The following is a 15,663-nucleotide window of genomic DNA, read 5'->3' on the forward strand; positions in this document are numbered from 1 at the left end:
ATGACTGAGGATTCAAAACATGTTTTTACCAAATTACTCTTCCGGTGTGTTTTTCAGCCGCTTGTTCATTTACATCGCATAATCGATCAGTGTTTTATGAGCGGAAGTTGGAAGCCATGAAGGTACGATTACCTAGTGTATTTATTATGGCAGCAATACAGCTGGATGTTTACATTAAGTGACAGGAATCAATTAAAGTTTTATATACGACATTTCGGAAAACTTTGGGAATTTATCTGGCTATTTTCGTAGCTGTAACGTTTTGGTTACAGTCACTGGATTAATTCCGCACCTGCACGTAAAAATGCAGAGTTTACAAATTTGGGAGTCGTTGGCGTAGATGTAGATGTTGGTTAAATGTTATATTTGGGAATTGTCTTTTTCGTCTCTGGGATGTTTAACATTCGCTGAATTCTAGCGAACAGGTGCTCTTTGGAATAACCGCGACGACATCTCATTATACGGTTGATATTAATCCAGAGATAATGTACGATGGCAGTGAGATTAAAGCTGCTCAGCTATTTCCTGGCTGTTTATTTAATTCATCTGGTTGGATAATATCGTTTCAAAGTTATGTTTAGAATAATTTGTAATTGGATTAATCTTACATTCAAGCCAGGCAGGTGCATTTCCTCCGGAAGATGTATTTTATAATCTCACGAACGAACAGAACATTATTTACACGAAAGTAAACTCAAAGTATTAAATTCCTCTGCTAAAGTTTACTCTTAAATTTCTCATTACGGTTTTATTGTCTCCGACTAACGTTAACATTTTAATTCATTATTCTCACGTCAACAGCAGGATGCAAAACGACAACAAAAACAGAACAGTTTCCTGTGCTAAACCACTAGAATGTGTGGAGATTGCTAAACACTCGTAAATTGGTACAAATTATTTGCCTAATTACTGACACAATCTGTGAACTTGGAATGAATATGTAACTCGTGGAAACCAAAAATAGAAACTGGTGTATACAGAGATAGTATTGAGCAAATTATTTCTAAACCAGTTTGTGTCAATTTTTGCAGTTTGCTAATTGTCTCGATTTCCGTAACTGTTGTTTTTGACTTCTGAATTTTTATAGATATCAATGTTATTTATGTTTCCGTTAACTACTTTCAAGTACGTGTTTACGGTCCCGCATGCTCTTATTGCAGTGTACTTCCCCTTGGCAGTGAAGTCTCCCCTAGTACTTTGAGCGAACTCCCTTTCATTTTTGTTCATCATAATTTCTTTTCAAACAATTCTCGCAATCCCATAGTTATTTCGTTGATGCATTTCAAATTTTGTGTCAGTATTTGTCATAATTTCATTTTTTCAGACGAGAGAAATTTTGATACAAATTTGTAGTCGTGTGAAATCTAACATGAAAACTACAAATGTTAGGAATGTAAAAATTTCACTAGAAAGGGTTTTGGAGGCAGTATTAAGCTATCCCATCTAGCTTAGTAATTTAATGTTAACATTTTACACTGCGTTCTGTCCACACAAGATCAATCAAACAAGTTTTTTTCAAATGCATTTATTCTCAGCAGAACCTTACAAGGCAGTATCTTAAATTAACAATATAGACTCACTTGTGTATATTTATGATTTACAACGTTAGCCTTCTTTTGAATTGTTTATCCGAAATGATCAAGGCTTTTGCGAATCAGACGACGTTGACTATCATAATCTAAAATCTATGGATATACGTCTGATTCACAGAACCTTTGTTCCTTTCAGGCAAGCAATCTGGGCTATAAATTATCATTACCATAATCCTAAGCGGTTTACGGGTGCCCTCCAATAAAACAAAAATTCAATGTTCACTATTTGGGTGAGCTGACTATCATATTAATTTCTTTGGAGCCGACGATCTACCATCACGGACCTTAGCAAGGTATTGATGTTTCAAAAATAGCTTGGTAGGTATATAAGTACCTACCTGTAGCCCACATAATTGAGCCTCATATCCATAATGATAAGATAATCACCACTTTCGTCTTAAATTGCTGTAATGCGCATGCGCAAGTTCGCCAGCACAGTCTACATTATATCTAATACTTGATGCCTGCGTCTCGTGTTGATTATTGCCTGAGATTTAGTTTGATTTCCTGTGACTGGGTCTCCGCTCGCCTTCGAAATAGGATTTATTGTGTTATCCGGTATAGATTTCTATTGTGTTGCTAAATTCAGTTCATACATCTTCAAAATCGTTTCAAAAATATATAAATTAATGAAAATACTTCTCAGCAACGATGTTGCGTGTAAATGTAACGTAGATGTAACAATAGACCGAATAGAAAATGAGTATGTATTTTTATTGTTGCAGGGGTAAGATGCAGTGTGTGGAGTTGTCGGGCGCCGCGGGGCAAAGACTCGGCGGCGGGGCCCGGACTAGCGCATGGCGGCCCCAATGAGATCCAGCTCGCAGGACGCGGGCCACCGAGCGAGGGTGGCGGACTCCAGGACAGGGAACGCCACGGCGAAGCCAGACATCGCAACCACCACCACCCAACCCTCAAATTTCGAATACGATGACAACGAGTGGGATATAGGAATAGGCGACCTGATTATCGACTTGGATGCGGACATAGAGAAGACCAACGAGGGTGCCAACACCCACACAGTAAGAAATTATTCTTTCTCCATTTGGCCGACGACGAGAGGTTGGCCTCAATTTTTTTCCCTAGATTTTTAGTTTTGGCTTTGATTTGTACGTAAGTAAGTACGTGCAGTGTTTTGAACTACGTTATAAATAATATATTTTATATACCTACTTAGGTTCACCGTCTGGCAGTCACGATGTAATTGTGCACTTTTTCAGATACAATTGCTTTGTATTAAAATACACGTTCACGTTTGAAATTACGATTAAACAATTATACTTTTCATTTAATTAGAGTAAATTATATTAAAACAAAATTTTTCAGTTTTTTGCTGTTTACTGAAAATGTCACCATTTTGTTGTAAATATAAATCTCATTAGTCTTCGTTTACTTTCAAAATTGATGTTTAATTTCAAATTATCTAACCAAACAGCAAATTATGCGTGCTGAAAATATTTTGTGTACCATTTCTTTATTAATACTCCCATAAAAATGTGGTTGCTTCTTGTAAATTAAACTTTATCTTTTAAAAACCCAACCAGTTAAAAATCTAACGGTGTCAAATCCGGAGAACGTGGAGCATATGCAGATCGATCACTTACATATCTTTGAAAATTATTCGATCAATTTTGATCACATCTCCATTATATTTCATGATATGAGAAGTTTCTTTTTAACTTGAATGTCTCGATATTTGCAAAAAACTCATTTCTGCATACAACAGCAATATTGCCATTCATGAAAGTGCCATTTCGTTAATAGCACATTATTATAAAAGCATTCTGTTCCAAGAAATAGATCATCTTTCACCATTATTTTGCTATAAACACTAAAAAATGAATCAGTAAGTTTGGTTTACTTTAACTTATAGGTACCAACTTAACGCACAAAAAAAAGTCCATCAGTTTTTATTGACTTAAACACTCAAAAGAATGAAAAATGCAAGCACGACAACAAGACCGTAAGTGAAACGTCGTTGACAAACGTTTTTAAATGGCATTTAACGTCGTTTGATTCACTGTGGTCGTAATGCGGTAAAATAATTAATAATTAAAATTCCAGAGCGGTCCTTGATACCAAAATCTTTGATATTCCATATAATACTAAAAACTTAAATTTAGTTGTCTGTTTTGTTGTAACAATATTTACGTAATGTCAGATATACTACCATGTTAAAATTGATATATTTCGGCAGAATTGATGCTGTAAAATGTAGTCATACGACAACATACGTCTGCTCTTGATATATGGTGAATCCAGAAAAAATACGGCTACTGCTTTACGTTTTTTTATAGAAAACATTATCCGCCTAGGAACTCTTGTTTTGAATTTGTTTTTGCTTTTATCTTAAACGTTGGCCTTTATTTTCATATTATCTACACCAAACAGCCAACTATATTTTACTTGAAAAAATAATCATAGTAAATTCAAAGGGGCCAGTTTCAAGTTGATTTAGCGACTTGGCAATTGCATTGTTGGTTGCGTTTTGAAGTGTTTAGACATGAAGCGTGTCGTGAATAACACTGTATATATTTTTTGTGTTCTACAATTTAAGATATTCAACTACAGCAGCAAAACAAAAAAAAAATGAAAGTGGTAAGGTGTTATAAATTTTGCAGAAAAAGATTACGTTACTCTTTATCTCGAATAAAGCGGTTTGGTTTTTTAATATAATAGACGACAGCGAACAAAAAATGAAAATTGCGGGTCTCGACATCATAAATAAATATAAGATGGAACATAAAAGTTTAAAGCGGATAGTGCAGAACAGAAAGCAGATTGAATTCTGTGCAAGTAAGTTATGGCTAAACTGCCTTCAACCCCTTTACTTGAGATAGTCAATTTGATGATGTTTTATTCATGAGTGTTATCGATCAGATAGCGATAATTGCAACGGGATAAAGTACAAATTTGATCGTTTAACGGTCGTCTAGACATTTCTTGTGTTGTTTGTCGCGGTAAATCAAAATTGATATGTCTTAAATTGTGTCTGTTGCGGTCTGTAACAAAAATTGAGAAAAATCGTGGTGGAAATAATTTTTGATATCTGGAAATGATACCCATAGAAGCTCTAGAGTGTACAATTTAGTGATATCTAAATAAAAAACTAAAGGTTATCTCCAATAATAATACTCTAATGAAACATTTGTTTAAATTTAAAAAAAAAACTTAAGCATTATATGTTTTTCGGGAATACAGCATTAAAAAAAACTTTCCACGTTTTCCCACTGCTGTAAGAAGCAACGCCAGGAAATTAGAGTAAACGAAATTAGCGTGGGATTTTCAAGGGGGAATAATTCACTGAATATGAATCTCTCCCATGTTAATGTCATCTCCCTGATTTCCTGAAGATGCTTTCTTACTAAAGTAGCCTCGTTTTGAAACCTGATCATTGAGACTGGCTGTGAAAACCTCCGATTCTCAACTTCTACTTCTCAATTAGTAGACCAACTGAATTAATAAAATATGATCCCTAAGTACTCGTAAATAACAATTACGAATCTAAGGAATTTTATTTAAAAGATATAAATTAATTGTTGGAGATGATCTTTGAGTTTAGCCACCCCGCCAGGTACAGAAAAGGATTTGATCCTCAAACAAACCTAATCTTAATTCAAAAGCTCTTCCGGAGGGGATTACAGATCTTACATTCCACTTATAGATTACTTAGTGAAATTAATAGAAATTAAGTGAACTGTATGATATGTATATCTAATGCTGTGATACATTTTTATGATTATTAACTCGAAAATTAGTCAAAGTCTACAAATTTTTCAAAGTTTATCTTAACTGCAAAAGAAATAAGGTGACTTCGAAATTTCACAATAATTACGTCTTTAACTGTTTAAAAATAATGTAAACCAATGTGTTTTTTTTAATTTACTGTGAACCCCTCATTTTAAATTGAAAGTGTTTGTATTTTTCTAGGTAATAGAAATTTACGTAAAATGATTGATTGTAGTAAATTATAACTAATATTTAATGCATTTTCAATTACGCCAATAACCAATCATGTAAAAATTATAAAATCAATATACATAAAACGATTTTTGTGATTTACTGCTTGATCTGATCGATCGGACGGAAATTTATAACAATAATTAGAGTTTTTCGTATTCAGGAAAACATCGGAACCCATCAGATTTAACGGTAAATTACTTATTAAAAGTTGATTCAACTGAGTTGAAATGCATATGGGGAGATTTGTATGAAAGTTCATTACCGTTTCGAATTGTTATTATCAAACGACCTCAGCTGTCACTAAAGCAATTTACGCGCTGATTACATATCTATTACATTTCGATTACATTACCAATAACGGAGCATAATATCAAATCAATTATTTACCTAGTGTTATTGAGCGATTAATTATTTCGATCAAGAATTAATGGTGCGAGATTTCATGATTACTCGTACGTTTCTGTACAGCCTACGGTCTACCGTTTTCAAACGAATATCCACGTTATGGATTTTTGGGTATATGATTTTACTGTACCTTACAAAGTTCAAGTAAATCATGCTGCATTATTAATTGGACGTTTTTGGTTGCGGTTTCGATTAATTCTTTCAATTGTTATCTTATTAAAATGAATAATTATTATTTGTTTCCTTTTACTGATGTATTTTCACCGTTTATTCTAGTCAAAGTTACATTATCGTAAAGTTTTAAAATCATAAATGGGTTTGAAAAACAAAAAGAGCTTTCAACTAATTCCAAATCAAAATTATACTGCTTGTAATTGGATCTTTTCGCAAGAATTTGTTGCATAAGTTTTAAAACTTTGAAGTTAGACGGGACATTCGCGTCATTAAGTAATTTTTTCCATTTCGGATGCAAACGATCAGAGTGAGTTACTGAAATAAGTTTCATGTTTTTGGGATTTTTTTTATCCACCACACTTTTTTCTAAAAAAACACAATGTGACAGAGTGGTTCGTGTGTGAAAAAAGGGATGCCTCTTTCACAAATTATTTCATTCATCGACGGATTGTACTATTTTCTACAATCATTCTTTTTTGTACAACAATTGATTGAGTAATTTTTTTGTTTTATTTTTGTATAATTTGTAGAACGCTAATTTTAAATATACACATATATTTATATGATACATATATTATTATTATTACTGTTCAAAGTGTTAAAGTTTTAATAAAATAACAAAAATAAAGTTCAATATTTTCGCCCCTTTGTGTTGCATGGTCTGTTGGGTGGTCTTTGTTCCTTTTTTTAATAAGCGGATAACTTCTTTCGTAATAAATTAATCAAAATAGAGTACATTTTGACAAAATGCACTTAAAATAATGTTTCCACTGACACAAACTTTTTTGCTGCAAAAATGTCACTAGTCACAAGTTCACGAAAACGTCAAATCAAACTTGAATTTTGTAACTACCTATTAAATGTTTTCAAATATGTGTTATATATCTATTTGTGTTTATTTCTACGTTTAACAACGCAAGTAGTTAGAAGTAATTATTATTTATTGTTATTATTTATTCATTTTGCAATAATCTAGAAACTTCGGAACACAGACTAGATGAAATGAATTTACTTGGCCAGAATCTGAAAGCTGGGATCGGCAGCAGGCAACATTGTAAATTATCGTAATGATTATACGACACTCAGGGTAGGTGGTTAACTACTGACAGCTTGTCAGACCCAAACGGATTTTACCGTTATTTTTGCTGGGGACTCCTCTTTATCTTGTTACAATTCAAAAATAATTGTGCTGTTTGGTTGAAACAAAGTGTTGCGGTTTTAATGTTTGTTGTAATTTAAATACAGTCTCAATTATTTCAGGATGAAGTCGTGAATAGTTTTAAATTCTATTATACTTGAACAGTTGCATGATTTATTTCGTGCTACGAAGAAAGTGGCAATAATAATTCATACTTCCACCCACTTTGAAGACATAACATGCACGCAAGAATTTTCTTGTTTGTTTTGTTTTGTTTGAAACATCTCTATATTATAACATTGTCGATAAGACAGGGGACAATAATTACCAAGAAGGTACTCATTACGTTCGTAACCCGGATATTTCTAAGCTGATGCTTAGTGTCCCTTTGTGGCTATTCTAGGAAGTATCTCTCTCAGATCAGTTCATGCAAACAAAGATTATTAAAGAGAAAGAACAAAAAGCGACACTTGTGTCGGTGCCTTTGATGTTTTGCTGTCAACATTGGTGACTTTCAGCTATTTCGTTGGGATGCTACGACGCGGGAATTTTGAAAGTTGGTTGTTATGAAAGGATAAACGTTTACATACGACATACTGATATAAATAATTTGTCTGTCGACAAAACATGCTTGAACAGTTAATAAATATTTTTTTATAAATAAGTGTTTATAGTTTGGTTCCTATTATCTTATTCGTTTCAATATTTTAGGAAATCGAAAAAACTTATTCTTTTATTCGTTTTGCGTTAAACAAGACAGCACAGGAGCAACGTCGTTTTCTTTTTATAGATGCCTCCATTTTCTAATGATTAAATTACTATGTGTAAACCATCCTAACTCCAGAATCAACGTGTTTATAGCGAATGTTACAGGACGAAAATGTGTATGAAATATGTGACGACAAACGTCTGTATTTCAACTGTGATGTACACTTAAAATTAACAAAGGCAGAATAGTACGAGATAGCTTTACTAGATACATTCTGGCGAACCTGCGCAGTAGAAATCACTTCCTGCTCGTTCGTGGGAGTATAGTTTCTTGTGCATTCTCGTTGAAATTCTTTGGTGCAGAGAAGATATATTTAAAGTTATGTGTCCTATCTCTCTTAAATATAATTAAAAGACGACTATAGTTGTCTGCGGCAATTAAAAAAGGTCAGAAAAGTTGAATTTAAAGTTTGACTCTTTATTGGCCGAATGTTTTGTTTACTTTCGTTTATATTCCTGAACCAATGAACTTTTTTTGTTGAGTTAGATATAGGTTGTAGGTGTATTCCTATGTAGTAATTGTTTTCATATATCTGTGAATTTAAAATAGTCTTCACAAAAACATCATTAATAAGTTAAAGTTCTTATGTTCTGTGCAAAAACATGGAAAAGAAAGTTGAGTTGTTTTGTGTCTTATTTAGTTGTTTCTTTGTATAGCTTTGTATTTTGACATGTTTGTTAAGTTTAGATAGTTCACAGTGTCAATAACTAATTTTTGTAATGGGGAGCTATTACAAACATTTAAAGAAAACATTTTTAAGTTTAATAAATAGTGGTACTGTGAACAAAAAAACTGTTGGAATCTGCTTTGTATCAACCACAAAGTGGTCTATATTCCACCGTTTGTAAAGTGTTAAATCTCTTGAAGACGATATATTAAACAGAAGGAGAATATATATGTGGTTCTGTCGTTATTGAATTGATGAAGATACATATTCTTTCTCGTCTGGAAAAGAAAATCTGATCACACAGTATCCAGGAAGAAATGTACGTAGGTTTTCAGAAAACTGAAGAAACAAAAATTTGGGAAAGTGCTGTTTTTAGATGTTTAGTTGTTATGGTAAACCTCATGGCGACATGTGTCAGTTGATTTTAACAATACTCTTGAAAAATTCTAATAATTACGTTCTATGTCGCCATGCAATTTGTCCAATCATTAGCACCAGCACTTTGAAAAGGTCATTCAAAAATTTTGCAAAATATCGAATTTAAATTTTATAAAATAACATACTTCCATACCTGCGGTAAATATCCAGATTTTTGGAAAAAAATCAAAATTATAAAACAACATTTTGCAATTTAATTTTGAATCTGCAAAACTGAATGCTTTTGAAATCTTACACATGTTAAAAGGTTATGATAGGCATGATAAATTTTTAATCAAAATATATTTACTTATCCCCTCCAAAAAATTGATGACGCCAGCTCAAAATTTTGCCGAACAAATCCTATCTAAAATGTAGAAAAGATGATGGGTCTGTACTTGTAAGTCACAAGTCATCATTCCATTCAGATTTTTTTGATTTGCGTATACTACAAGGTAACTCAAAAAAATTAATGAATGCCTGAATTTATTTTATTGAATTAATCAGGAACTACAAAATCGAATGCTTTGAAATATTGGAGATGTTTGAAAGTTATCATAAGCATGGTAAATTTTTGATCAAAATGTACATATCTGTTTATCAACCCCAAAAAATTGATGACGTTATCTCAAAATTTGTTCTCAAGCGTCTATGGATTTTCATTAATTTGTATCACGGTTTCACCGTCCATTTGCCCAGTTACTCTGACATGTCTTGAGCAATGCAGGACCGTACTGAATTAACGTACAATTTGTGTAAACATAAATAATAAGTACACAAACACTTATTATAACTCCATGAAATTTCTATTCACTATCGGCACACCAGTCTTCGCACGACGCAATACAAGAACAAAATTATTCATGTGTATAACTTCAGGTACTTCATTATCGTCTTATTTAGGTATTACCTTCCAATAACGAGCCCTTCCGAGAATTAAAGAGTCCGAAGGTATCTACTTGTTCGCTATTGTCCGTTAATGGGGTTGTAAAGTTTTGCTTTAGCATGGTTACCAAAGCTCTGGAGTTGTAAAAGTGGATAATCTTGACATGAATTTTCAAAGCTGCAATATTCAAGGAATGTTTGCCGAGTACCTGCTCCCGGTCGGATTTATACAGCTTAAATTTTAAACTGAAACTGGTTGTAGTGACATCATTTCAAGTCAAGCTTTCGTGTCCTCACTGGTGTTCCTTGTATATACATATTTCGCTTTTATTTTTTCGTGTTTTTGTTTCAACTTTTTGTTTAATGTTTTCAATAAATCAGTCTTTTTCAAGATTTTTTTAGTAAGTACATACTATCCATTTCTAATATTTAATATGATATCGAACATCACCCTGTATAAATGTTTTTTTTAGTTTTATCATTTGTGTGTAGTTGCTTGTTAAAGAGAGTAAATATCTGTAACAATTTATTTTCAATTTTTTTCAACTTACTTTCACACCCAGTTGGTATACAATAATAATTCCATTATTACTACCTTTAGGCTTCTATCTTTGTCTCTTGAAATTTAATTTTTTTAAGTTTCAATATTTAAACAAAAGATAACCTTTTTCAATAGTTGACGTCATTTCTAAGGCCGGGAACATATCTGGCGGAACTTCAGTTGCGTAATTTAGCGCGCGGAATTCATAAATCATATTGGCAATTGAACTGACCAATGCTTATGCGTTTTAAAAGCAATGGATGCACTCCATATTTTCTTCTTTTTTTGTCAATTTGTAGAGCTTGGTAGAGTTGATACTGACACCTCGCGAAATTTCGGCTTGTATTTGTCGAGGGGTGGTTGAAACTGAAAAACAGCGCGCTAAATTACGCAGCTGAAGTTCCGCCAGATATGTCCCCGGCCTAATTAAATCGAAGTTAAATACGTATACACAGTGTGCCACGCTTAAAAATGAATTTTCTAGTTTGAAAACTTTTTACTTCCCGATCGTAAGCAAGGAAATATAATAATTGAGTTCATCGGACGAATTGCTACTTTTATATTTTTTTTAAATCCCGCCGCAACTGCTTTACGTAACATTAGCGTGTAAACCTGGCTGTTGAGCTAGTCATCACGTGATAGGCACGTAATCATAATAATAATAAAAATAATTACTCAAAAATTATTTCAGTTTTTATCACGTGAGCTGTATAAATCACTCTCAAAGTTCGTTCTATCTTTTACGAACATTTTTTGTAACAAAATTTTCATTACAGTCCATCTTGACAAACTCCTTCCCAACCATCTGGACTACGGCAAATTTACAAGGGTGCGCGGTTAAGCCGTCATAACAATTAGTGAAGGTGAATAGACGTTGGAGGCTGAATCCGCGCAATATTTCTAATAATACTATAAAATCACATTAAAATAATTACTTTTCTTATCAAGGATTTTATAAGTATATCGTACCATCTCCCTATAAAGCCGTTCCAGGTAGAATGTTTTTCAGTTCGTAACGGTATAAAATTCAGGTAGGTTCCTTTCTTTGTTAATCAAGTAATAATACGCTGTAGTCGAATCGTCAGTTTTATAGACAAGTTTGACGGGGGGTTGAAGATACATTTCTGATTTGGCATTTCTGGTTGTAGTGAAAGAAGATCAATCATAGATAAGTCTGGTAGATAACTTGTAATCGAGCGATACTGGGTCGTAAAATCATACGTCTGTGCGAACTCAATTCTTAATTAAGGTGGTTTTGGTATACACGTACGATTTCACTTCAAATAATTTGTTGGACATTTTTCACAAAGTGCATTTTCTGCCTAGCCGGCGATCGCGATGGCCGCAAACGCTGGAGGGCCCCAAGCCGCCAAGGCGGCCGCCACAGCCAAGATGGCCATCGAGCATTCGGCCACCGTCGACAAAGGCCTGAAGATGAAAATCAAGAGGACGAAACCCGGCACCAAGACGTCCGAGGCGAAACACGAAATCGTCAAATCGAACGAATTGAACGGAAACGCGGATCAGAGCGACCTGAAAGGTGCGACGTTGCCCGTGAGCGCCGCCAAGCACGTCGCAGCCAACAACGCCGTGCCGCCGCCCACCGCCTCCTCGAACAGTTCCGGCAACAGCAAGCGCGGCTCGAGCGGCCACCGCCGCGACAAAATCAGGGATAAGCACGGCTCGTCGTCGTCGTCTTCGTCGTCGTCGTCGTCGTCGAGCGACAAAAGCAGTGGACAGAAAGTGACCGTCAACGCGCCGCAGCCCGCGGGGGCGGTGACCGTCTCCGTCGCCGAAATGAACGGTATGGTGAGAGTGAGTGCCCCGCAGACCGGACCACCGCGATCTGTGTTCCCCGCGAGCACGGGCCCGGGACCGCCACAGGCCGCCGCCACCGGGCCGTCTCCGGGACCGCCGCCGTCGCCGGCCGCCGCCACCGCGCAGGGATCGGCGGCCAAGCCGGAGCAAGCCAAAGTGGCGGCCAGCGTGGCGATGCAGCCTTCCACCAACCTGGACGAGCGGAGCTCCTCGCCGCCGCCAGCCAAAAAGCTCAAAACGGAATCCAAGGTAAGTGGAGGGGAGTAGAGGGACGGGGACAACCAAGCAGCGTGCGTCTTTATTTCTAACAAAAGCATGTTTTATGACATGTGGACACAATATTTGTTTTTATTTAAATAGTGATTATTCATGATCGGCTTCTACTACAAAGAGACTAAAAGAAATATTTTAAATTTTACTAGATTCATACGTCATTGGTATAGTCGACTCACAAGAATAAGAAACTTTGACTAAAGTTGTAAATCATAATGGACCCAGCGGGTTTGAGTAATTCACGACAATAGATAGCTTTGACGAAACGTCTACCTGCAGTGGCATTAATCCGCTCCATCCCTTTATATAGAAAGGGTTGGGCGAGGTCATTACAACACGTGGCGTCCATGGGATTGGGAAACTGAGAATATAGAAATTACTTAAATTGGCCTTTTTGTTTTGATTTATAACTTTATTAGTAAAATTTTGTAATGATCGTGAATCCAAAAATGTTGAAAAACTTAAATTCTGATCTGATGTATTAAAAAATGTGGTAGATGTAAAAATACCGGTGTCTCGTAATTAAGTACATACTTAAAATATTTGCAACTACCTAATAGTTTTGTTGAAAAAAAATTAAATTTTATGTCCGTTCCCTAAAATAAGTTTTAGCTTCATAGGTGGTGATTTTAAATTGTACACAGTTTTTTCCTTTCTATATCATATTTTTATCTACCCACTTCATTATTTTTGAAAAATGTTTCTCAAGATGTCTGTGCGAAAATTAAGTTTTTAGATCGTATTAAAATATTAATGTCAACAACGCACTAAACAATTTTAATTGTGTTTTATATAATTGAAAACGTCATTCTTGTAAATGTTAAATAGTAGGGGGTCAAGATGGATCCGAATGGCACACTCATGTCTAATTAAATAGATACCATATATTTGTGCCATTATCAACCGTGTTATGTTACGATTGTTCATTTTTTGTTTTGCTAGTACCATTGGAAATAATATTCCAAATTGCTGAATTTTTATTTTTGCCTGTTAGAATTAAATCGTCGTTATACTTTTTTTTAACATTCTAAAATTGCATTTAGCTTTTTTGTAAAAATAACGGTCCCAACTCACACTTTTTTGCGAAAGAGTCATCGGATTTCCATACTTTGTACCGCAGAAATCGCGTAACTGTACAAAGCTGCCACAACATTCAATAAAACGCCGTGTGACAAGTTTATAGCGCCATAAATGCACAATTTAAATGTTAATCACTAAAGTCACGTCTCCCACCGTTCCAATTTATGTTAAATCCAATTTTTCCGAACACAATATCAGCGTAAATCATGTTTGGAAGTGCGATATCCGATCCGGCAACGAGCTCCTTGAAGAAGAAACGATATCCGCGGGCTATATTGCTCATCACGACCACTTTGTTTATGAACGCTTTGAAATAGGAAGCAGTTGATTCGTTCTTGTGGGTGCATCCTTTTGAAGTCGTCAAGACTTTTTATTAAATCTCGAAGGGCTTGGAAAAGGACGAACGATATAGACGGGCAAATATCGTTAGATCGTCGTTCCGAGCGAGATGTCGATGTCAAGTGGGTGCGGTGGCGGCGGATTGCCTTATTGCGATCGATAGAGGGTGGAGAGACGCCGTGAAGAGGCTTTCTGAAGCAATGCCATATCTCACTTCCTCTCAGCCCCTCGTGGACATAAACGGTGACGGCCTGAGAGCCTGGACCGAATGGAAGCTAAGTAGGAAATTGCAGAGAGAAAAAATTAAAGCGGCTTGTTCTTTGTCCGGATCTCGGACGAGATTGACGTTTGATGTAATTGAATCTTGAAATCGATTCGGTGTCAGGGCTTTAATGGGATCATTTTTCTTGGAGATGGCTGCGGTTGGAGATGTTTTGAATGAAAACTGGGTAGTTGAAAGTTAAACGAGAAGAAGGAGTTTTTGATTGTTTTCGGTTGCGATTTGTGTCATGTTTCATGTTTAGAATGTCTGAAAAAATATAAAAAAATCAGGACTGTTATTGCTTTTTTTGGTTAAACCAAATTTGATGGCTTTGTGAATACTATGTAATAATTATAGTACCAAAAGTGTTTTGTACATCAACAATAATCATCCAAGTTGACTATAGTCAAGCACGTTTGTAACTTTGCTTCTTAGTGCGATAAGTCATTATGCTTTTAATATGTACTTGTATCTAATGAAAGCGGAATTTTAGCCTCCGCACATCAATCCTTGGCAAAGTCTTCGATGTGTAGAGATTAACATTCCGCTTTCATTCGCTACTGGCAGGTATTAGATGCATAATGGTTTGCTTGACTATACAACATTATTTATGTATGTAAGTACATATTTTAAAATTAAAAATAAACAATTTAAATAATAATCTTTACTTTTTCAATGGTTTTTTATTTTGATTAAATTAGGAAAATGTTTGTTTTCCATTCAGTTTTTGTGTCGAAAAAAGCGATCATTTCTCATGTTTATCTGTTTTATAAACATTGCCTCGAGGAATATTTCCAAGCACTGAATTACAGGTTTTATATTGGGAGTACGATCTGCATGAAACACGTATGTTTTCAATCATTTATTAATTGTCGCTGGTCGATCATATTTTTTGATTGGCCAAAACACAACAGGGGCAAATTCTGGCGACAGCTTGGTCAAACCGGACGCAGGATACCGTAAAAATCCTCCAGTCGTCGAGACACACCAGCGGAATGTTGATGGTAAACACCTTGAGCCGGAATGTGGATCTAACCCTCTTTTTGCTTTTAAAGCCGTTCCGCAGTAATTTGTCGAAATCAGATACTCCCGCACCAACATAAATCTCGGATCCAGATAAATTCGTTTCTTCAGTGGAGATTTTTGCAGCAGCGTACATGTTCCATTGATTACAAAGGCTTTAGCATTTGATCTGGGCTCTTCCGTCGACCGAGATCAGTGCCATTAATCTTTTGATCCGCCGTGCTGAAGTTCGCGGTGTTCTCCGGATCCTTCTAAAATTGACTCACGACTCAGACGTTTCTGTTTACATTTTGTCGCTTTTCGTGAATTAATTTCCA

General features: G+C 35.2%; 1 protein-coding gene across 6 annotated transcripts in view; it reads left to right on the top strand.

Moving 5' to 3' along the window:
* Positions 1 to 15,663, top strand: part of Sbb (scribbler) — a 182,731-nt gene that overhangs the window by 111,103 nt on the left and 55,965 nt on the right. For 5 of the 6 annotated variants that reach the window (XM_064076923.1, XM_064076921.1, XM_064076920.1 and 2 more), the window contains 2 exons: positions 2,318 to 2,614; positions 11,878 to 12,618. In XM_064076923.1, the coding sequence (XP_063932993.1) occupies positions 2,390 to 2,614; positions 11,878 to 12,618 (966 nt within the window). In that variant the 5' untranslated portion in view covers positions 2,318 to 2,389. The remainder of the gene's footprint in view (positions 1 to 2,317; positions 2,615 to 11,877; positions 12,619 to 15,663) is intronic. The other variant, XM_064076926.1, reaches the window with a different exon arrangement.

This window comes from Zophobas morio, unplaced genomic scaffold (assembly GCF_036711695.1).
Source record: "Zophobas morio isolate AGI-343-1 ecotype UQ-CSIRO unplaced genomic scaffold, CSIRO_AGI_Zmor_V1 ptg000108l, whole genome shotgun sequence".
Classification (NCBI taxonomy): domain Eukaryota; kingdom Metazoa; phylum Arthropoda; class Insecta; order Coleoptera; family Tenebrionidae; genus Zophobas; species Zophobas morio.